The sequence below is a fragment of the Notothenia coriiceps genome, unplaced genomic scaffold (genome assembly GCF_000735185.1).
Source record: "Notothenia coriiceps isolate Sejong01 unplaced genomic scaffold, NC01 NC01_scaffold00036518, whole genome shotgun sequence".
NCBI classification, from domain to species: Eukaryota; Metazoa; Chordata; class Actinopteri; order Perciformes; family Nototheniidae; genus Notothenia; species Notothenia coriiceps.
Window position 1 is genome coordinate 172,058 of NW_011369219.1, and position 8,742 is coordinate 180,799.

Below are 8,742 nucleotides of genomic sequence, written 5' to 3' on the forward strand. Positions count from 1 at the left end.
ATGAACTCCGAAACATTTATTCATAATATACATTGGTGGTTAAACTGACCTCAGTTTTGGGAGCTGCATGCTGGAGATTAGTTCCTGCTGCTGAGTTTTTCTCCAAAAAAAAAACATTTATACTATGATCGTTGAGTTTTATTGAATACATTTGTCTTTTTATGAAAATAATAAATAAACCAGTTGGGGTGGAGAACAACACCTGTAACCATGGTAACTGAACACTTCTTAACGAGTCTCAAATTATATAAAAGACCATAGGTACTTGTGTTTTATAGAAAATACAATTGGCAAAATGAGTTAGATTTCACTGAGAAAACTTGAATTGCACTTGTGTTTAATTTACTATCATAAGACTAAAACTATGGAAAAATGTTAAAAGACAAAGGCTAACATTTTATGAAATAGCAAATAATAATTGTATCAAAAAAAGACGAGCATTGAGCAAGGACATTTGCCTCACTTCCCTTTATAATACAAACACAGTAGGTTGCAAAACAGAAAAATCAAACCACCATGAGGGTAAAAATGAGTTGAAAGTGTGGTGGAATGCACATGTGGAGCATTTCTCCTCTGCTGCACAAACCTTCACATGCATGCACACAGCAGCCTCTCATTGCACCGAGGCTGTGTGGCTCAGCAGCAGCAGCAGCAGCAGACAAACAGAGGGGGGCGAAGGACGGCGCGAGTTAGCACGGAGAGAGACAGGCGCTCTCATCAGTGACGGACTCTCCGGCTGTGTGGACAGAGCTGTGGCGCAGGAGGAGGAGGAGAGGTGCAAACGGAGGACAAGCCGCCGGAAAAACCGGAGCAAAAGAATTGAGGAGCAAACCGCGAGAGACCTGGAGGGAGGAATGAGAGATCAGTAAGGGGAGAGAAGTCATTCGGAGCGGGGAGAGGGAGGATTAAGCTGACAAGGACACAGGGGGAGGAAAGTGCACAAAGAACCCTTTCCCGACAACGGAGGAAAAGCGGAGGAGTTCGTTCGGAAAGTGAAAAAGAAGAAGAAGAGGAGGTGGATGAGAAAAAAAGGAGACTGACCGGAGTTGAGCTCACGGGGCTTGACTGACACAAGAGCGAAGCGGAGGAGGAGGAGCGTGAGGGCAAGTTGATGAATTTGATATGGGGAGAGTATTTTTAGAAGGAGGAGCAGAGACATGAGAGGAATATTGAGATTAGAGATGCTGTGTTTGAGTGGGGGTGAACAAACTAGGGTGGAAGAAGAAGAAGACAAATTGAAAAAGGGGGAGAGATTTGAGATCAGAGTGTGACAGAACTGATTATCGGTGCTCGGGTTTCCCGCAGGAAACAGCTGTGAGTGTATGTCCGTGTGTGTGCGCATGAGTGCATCGTCTCCATGTGAAAGAGTGTTTTAGCATGTCTCTTACTGTGACTGGCGCTGGGAAGCAGGTCCGCTACAAGATGAAGCTCCCTGTGGCTCCCTGCAGGACATAATAACACTGGTTAAAGCCGAGTGGGAGGAGAGACTGGGGACACACCGGTGACATCAAGAAGAACTCAAGGCTCGAAAAGCGAGACTGCAAAGTGGGACAGAAAACAAATGAGCATCGAAGACTTTTGTGAATGTAATTAAAGCTTGTATTTAATAGACAAGGACCTGGTTGCTGCCTCTGGCTCGCTATTGGGAAGTCAGTAAAGCAAAAAAGGAACACATGTAACTCAGAAGAAGAGAAACCACAGCGCTGGAACAAGGCAAGCTCTCCTTACAGACAGCACCACACTGACAATTCCCTCTCCCCCATTATTTTAATTACCTTATTTTCTTTCATTAGTTTTGTTTGTGTCCTCTCAGTTTAGCCCTTGGTATTTTGTATTCTATCCTCCTCTCCCCATTTCTCTTCCCCTCCCTCTTCCTCTTGCTTTCGCTCTCTCTGTCTCTTCCTCTCTTGTTCACTGTCACACTAACTGCAGTGGATGTTGGAGTCACTCATGTAGAAGCCACCTTGCTTGGAGCACATTTGCCCAGCAGATTTTTGTTGGATGATGAGAGCACTCTTAGATTGAGCGACCGGGAGAGATGACCAACAAGTAGCCTAGCTGCTGCTGAGCTCCACTAGAAGAGGAAGGACGAATTCAAAACCCACTGATTTCCTTGGGGGTACTCGTGGGTATTACGTTTACATATATTGTAATATTTCAGTTAAGACTGCATGGACCATTAGTATTCAAAAAGCCAAACAAAAATCCTGGTGTGGATTACAGTAGTGGGTTTGTCCTGGAGCTACATGTGGGCCCCAGCGCTCGAGGCCTGGCTGGGAAATGAAGCCTTTCCCTCGGCTGTAGGAGCGCTGTGTGCAGCTATGGCCCTGGAGGGGCACTGTCTCCGGAGGGGGTCTCCAGCGATCATCAGGAAGGGTCGTCAGCAGCGTCCTGCCAAGCCAACTCTGGCTGGAATCACTTCCACCCTGCTATCAAGGACACGCCTGCACGGCCTCAGGCATGTTTGCCTGCCTGGTGGCTCTGTGGGCCGCAGGGCCTTCTGGCTGCTGGCCCTCTGCACCTCACTGGGGCTGCTTTTATCCTGGTCCTCTAACCGCGTACTGCACTGGCTCTCCTTCCCCACACACACTAGGATCCACACAGAGTGGGCCAAAGAGCTGGCCTTCCCCACGGTCACTATCTGCAACAACAACCCTATCCGCCTCTACAAGCTCACCAAGAGCGATCTGTATTTTGCTGGCCACTGGCTGGGCCTGCTACTAGCTAACCGCACAGTGAGGCCCCTGGTTCTGGACTTACTTCAAGAGGACAGTCGGCCCTGGTTCCGGAAGCTTTCAGACTTCAAACTCTTTCTGCCCCCAAGAAACTTTGAAGGGACCAACCTGGAGTTTATGGACAGACTGAGCCACCAACTGGATGAAATGCTCCTCTCATGCAAATACAAGGGAGAGATATGCGGCGCACACAACTTCACTTCTGTAAGTCCACTTTTCTGTTTTCTTAAAGCTTTTTGCCAGCTTCGTCTCTTATCTCCTTCTATGTTGTCTTGACTGTCAATTAGCCCAGTTTAACATCAACTGCTGTGTAAAAGTTGCAAATGCATTACATCATGCTGAAACAACACATTTCTTCATTTCATTATCATGTGGGTGGGTGTTCTCTTGTTTTGGACATTGCATTAATGGCTAAGTTATAAGGCTGTAAAAGCACAATATACACGCTGTTGTAACTTCCTGTTATAGCAGACTGCTGGGGCTTTCTTGGTCATCACATAAAAAGATTAGCAAATGTTTTACTGCATGGTGCAATTATTAAATCACCACCAGAGCTTTTGGTAAGTTTACGGTTGTTCAACAAGAAAATGCATTGAGCTTTCGCAACGTAGAAAAAAACATGAAAAACTGTTAGCATTGGTTTTATAAAAAAGGATGAAATGGGTCATATTTGAGCTTATGCATTGAATAAACTAGTGCAAAACCACAATATCAAAAAGTTTGTTTTGCAGTGTTGTGCAGCCCCCTAGGACTTCTCTGATATGTCTCATATCTGTCTTCCTTTCTGTGTGGGTGCTGGTGGGTTCAGGGATTTTTGTGCCTGCTGTTTCTTGTACACTCCCATGGCTCGACTGAACCATGGCAGATGTCTTCTCTGCAGTATTTCAGAAGCTCAAACTGTGTTTGAAACTTTTCCTTCTGTGTTCCTTCTTTCTATCTTTGTAATGTATTATCAAAGTCAGTGACTGACAGGAAAGTGACATGGCAGATCAATACCTGTGTGCAAGCTGTGCATGTTTTGCCAAATGGATGATCTAGTGTGTCGTACGGTTGGGAAGATGTTTTTCCATGTGTTTGTTTTGTGTCTGTTTGTATTATGTTGAGCTCTTAAGGTCACTGTAGAACTCTGGCTCTTGTAACATAATAGTTGAAAGTCCTGCTGCCGTTACTAAAAGTAGCCACAGATGTCTCCAAATGTTCCTGAATGGTGATATAAAGAATAACACAGTGTATACTCTCTCTACAGCTCGATTGTGTAAAGATATGATCTAATGATATTACAGGGCAAACACTGCCTTATAGTTTTGGAACTGAGTGCGATTTGCCTTTTTGCAGATGGAAAGGACCGAAATAATGTTTTATTTGTTTATAGAATAACCTAATCTAACTAATTTTGTTCTCGTGCATTTTTCGATTGTGGGGGAGCCTTTTTCATTTATTTTACATGACACATTTGTTATTGCATCCTGTCGCTGCATCCAAAAATAAATGAGTTTGGGTGGAGCATGACGATGCTTGGCTACAATCACTGCTGCCATGATCAATGGAAAGCCTATGACCCTTGTAAATGAGCAAATTCACAGAGAGATATGAGGAAAAGTCAGTTTTCATCACTCACATTATTGTTTTCATAATTTATAATGAAAAAGATAGGTCAACATTTGTGGCATTGTCAACATTCCAATTAAGGGAAACACATCTAACTTCTCGAATGCCAAGCATTCACACATGTCATGCAGTGGACCACCAACATTGAAAACGCAATTGCTATATGAAGGCAGTGTGATAGCAATCAGTACTTAACCAAGCATGAAAATGTTCCCTTCCTTTCTCTAAATGCAGTTTATAAAATCACACACTCATGCATTGTATTAGTCTTGTAGAGGCTCAGGGTCAGCAGTAACGTGATTTGATCAAATGGTAATGTTTTTTACTTGTTCCTGCTCTGGTGGGTGGAGCTGCTCTTTTTGTCCACTTTGTCCTGTCTGTTTGCCCTCTATCAGAAACAGACATAATGTCTCAGCCCACTGCCATACAAATGAAGTGCTTAATCAAAAGCTTGCCCTCAAGCCAGTATCCATTAACAATATTTCGAAGCGGCCACATCCGTTTTAGTGCACAAAGAAATGTTCCTTCTTTGTTTAATTGAAATGCCAGTGTAGCATTAGAGATGTTGTGTAAGTATGTTTATATTCCTACTCTGTTTGTTGATGTGCTGGCAATGCTCACAGGTCAGTATTTATGTCAAGGTAATGCTTTCACGGGATGTGTATTCACTAGAATGAGCGACTGCCATTATGCAGATTGTGATGTGAGATCAATTCAACCTATGAGCCGTTTGTTTCAATTTGAGTGCAGAAGAAGTTCACCAGAGCTGAATTGGAATTTAATGTGTCTGAACATTGTGTGAGTATGGATCAGGCTGCTGCTGATGGAGAGGAAAATGTGCTTTGAGAAGAGATGGTGTGCAAATGTGAAAAAAGCAATCTTTAGATTCAAGATTCAATATGTACAATAACTCTATGAGTAAATCCAAAGGGGGTGAGACCATGAAGGAATGAATTACAAACACATTGAAAGTGTCTTACTTATTTTGACCCCAATATCACTGAGACCAGTAATGATCTATATAAGAATGAACACGTTTAAGTGTTTCTGTAGTGATATTTGGGTAGCTAAATGGACAGTGTTAGGTCAGCTTTACTTGGCAGATCCGCGCCACATTGAAGCAACAGTTCTGCCTGCTTCCTCATCTTGCTCTACCTCATAGAAGGGGGCCTTATACTGTTAACGGGCCCTCAGTGATTTTGCTAATCTCATTAGCCTGCTGCTGCAAGTCAGCAAAGACTCCCCGAGGCCTATTCATTATCACTGCATTTAGAGCACTGCCACTCTTAGACCAGAAAATATGCTACAACAAGATTAAACAGGGGATAGGGAGCACACACACAAAGACTTGGGAGTAAATCAACACAGGAATACTTGTGTAACCTGCATGCACGATTGTTTGGAGGATCGGTGAGATTTGATGGAGGCTGGTTATTACAGGATTAAGAGTACTGAGGGAAGCTTTGAACTGCCGAGCAGCAGGAGGTGTGGAGGGAGTAGAAAGGTACAGCTAGAGGTTAAGAATGAAAGAAAAAGCATCTGGTTGGGAATACAAATGTGTCCCATATATCTGGCACCACCTCTTGCAGCAGGGGTACACCATGTGCTGCATCTAGGTTAATGTGGACTTGTAGAAGGCTTGCTAATCAATAAATCTATTAGCGTCATGCTGTAGTTTATGGTGGTCTCATTTTTACTCCAATACTGATGTTCTCAGCCACCCCACAGCAAGTCCCAATCTAACAGCCGGGGATAACAGCACTGGAGTGAGGCGCACAGGGTCAGGAAAACCATTCACAATCAAATGTAAGTGATACCTTATCAAACCACAGCTAGCTCAGCCTCCCCCGTGGGACAGATACACATCTCGCTCTCTCTGAGCTCTATCGAGGTAAAGATAACTGTGCCTGAAATGACAAATTAAACAATGCTCAGATTTGGAGAGCAGCACCTAATCACACTCCTCTGCAGGGTGTGAAAAGGGTGAACCTCTTTGCCTGGCCAAGGTAATTTATCAACTCTATCCCGAGAGAAATCTCACCACCGCATAACCAGAGCAATGATCCACTGCGCTCCTAAAGTGTTTGGCCTGAGCAGGTTTGCTCAAATGTGTCTTTAGATTGTGAATTCTATAGGCACAATACTGGATGTCAGATATAGGGTTATTAATGGTTGCGCTTTTTATTGAAGCTGCTTCAAACTGTTTTTTAATATTAACAAACGATCAAATGTAATATTAAGTCTTTGTAAACCCAGTAGCCTCTGCTCTACAAAGGATTTGACTGTCTTTTAGCTCATTGTTTTGTTATATGATCCTCAGCTTTATGGTTTTGATTTACTGGATGAAGCTATACCCACCCCCTGCTGCAGACAGTACGGAAAAGGGGGAGATCAATTGGAAAACAATTCTTTTTGAATCCAGAAATCTGACTTCACATGAACACTTATGTTGCTCTGTGTCTTCTGAACCTGTACATTCCTAACTTACATGTTATATGACATGAAAAGGCAATAACATGTCCCTGTTTTCTCAACAGCTTGTTTCTGCTGCATGCAAGTTTCAAAAGTTCAGTTCATAAAGGACTAACTATATTTTTCTGTATAGGTAGGTTTTTATTAATAGGTTGACATTTAACTGAAAATGTTAAAAAGATGCAAAGTAAACTTGTGTAGCTCAAGGGGAAGGGGAGTGGATTGATAAAGCTCTGCTGTTAAGTTTAAATCACATATTTTTGTATGTTTACCTCTAATCATTAAATTAATTGTTTGAGTTCATCTTGATTTCCTTTATAATTGTTTTTCTCTTGAATTACTAACCCTTTTGGCCTTTTGCCATAAAGCCCTGTTTCATGAGAGGGTAGCTCCGCCGTTCAACTCTACGGTACAAGGTTTCGTCGATTCAACGTTGCCAGTGTCTGCTCTATAGGATGTGTTTGTGGAATATATCTCAGTGCTGGGAAGAGAAGGTGCATGTCATGGATTTTTCTCTGCATTCTTCAGTAAACAGACAAACACATCTCGTTGATTTATTTGCAGCTTCACCTTCTACATTTATTCCGCAGTTCTAATTATTTGCAGTTATTTTCGTCAGTGCTTTGGGAAAACTGAAAAAAAAGTCTGCACCACCTGTTGACTCCCCCTCCCCCATTTTACTTTTCGCATAATAAATATAAAGCCAATGAGGAGACTGACAGGCTTATTGTCAGAGAGCCCCACGAGGCCGTCCACAAAGCCTGTTCAATTACCACTGAGCCTGAAGGGCTGCTGATTGAGTTCTAAGCACATTCAGGTAATAATGCAGGTCTCTTCTTCTCTCGTTTGTCACTGAACTTTCACTTTTCATAAACTATTGATCTGGCAAATAAACAAGAGTGGGAGTCAGGTGGTAGCTGCAGCTCCAACCACAGCGATCTCATTAACACAGGTAACTCCGTGCTGACGGTGCACTGCACTGCAATCTCCCTCTTGAGAACAAATGTCTTGAGTGGTTTCATGGCTTTCTTCTTCAAGCTTATATTAATAACCACAACAGAACGTTGTTAATATGAATGGCCACTATGCTGATCATTGATAGTGCCGCAACCACTGAAGGCCAGCATCCAATAGCTGTTAGACTGCAGGCCACAGTCAGTCATCCTCATCTCCCGGTGTAATGCAAGACTTGAATGCAGATGAAAAGATTATACATGGATAGTATTTATAAGGTCATTTTGATGCATAAACAACAGGACTTTCGAAAGGTTAGAGTTTGAAATAGAAATGGTTGCCGATCTCTTCTATGGATAAAATTAGCTGAAGCTGTATCCAATATCCAGCGCCCCATCTGAGAGAAATGCATAAGTTATAGTAGATGAGCTTCACATGCTTTATGTGTGTCGAGAAGCCATATCAATAAGCACAACTGGAATTTGAGTCATAATCAGTCTTTCAAATTCATACTAAACCCAACCATAGCTGCCAAGTATGTTCTGTGAGACTAAAGGGATATCGGATGACACAGAGTGACTGATTGCACTATTTTAAAAGCATGTGCTTCAATTTGCTTGACCTGAAGTTTCACCATTCACTTTTTACCCCCTGCGGCTCATGTCCTCCCAACACACACACAAACACATTCTGAACTGACGAGATGTATACTGCTACGCCTACGATACAAATATATATTCATTCTCTGAACCTTTGGCCAACATACACCCACCTACACTATCCTCTCTGTATTGTGTGTGTGTGTGTGTGTGTGTGTGTGTGTGTGTGTGTGTGTGTGTGTGTGTGTGTGTGTGTTTTACGGGTTTTCTGTGAGTGTCTCACCTGAGCCCCCGGCCCCTGGGGGTCCCGGCAGCAGGCGTAGATGTCGACCCTCCTCGTCCGGGGGTCTCTCCCAGCTGTTTGATCAGCGCAG

General features: G+C 43.1%; 1 protein-coding gene across 1 annotated transcript in view; it reads left to right on the forward strand.

Moving 5' to 3' along the window:
• The first annotated feature begins 673 nt into the window (after nt 1–673).
• Nucleotides 674–8,742, forward strand: part of asic2 (acid-sensing (proton-gated) ion channel 2) — a 101,479-nt gene continuing 93,410 nt past the window's right edge. The window contains exon 1 of the mRNA XM_010792686.1: nt 674–2,939. Coding sequence (XP_010790988.1) covers nt 2,247–2,939 — 693 coding nt within the window. The 5' untranslated portion in view covers nt 674–2,246. The remainder of the gene's footprint in view (nt 2,940–8,742) is intronic.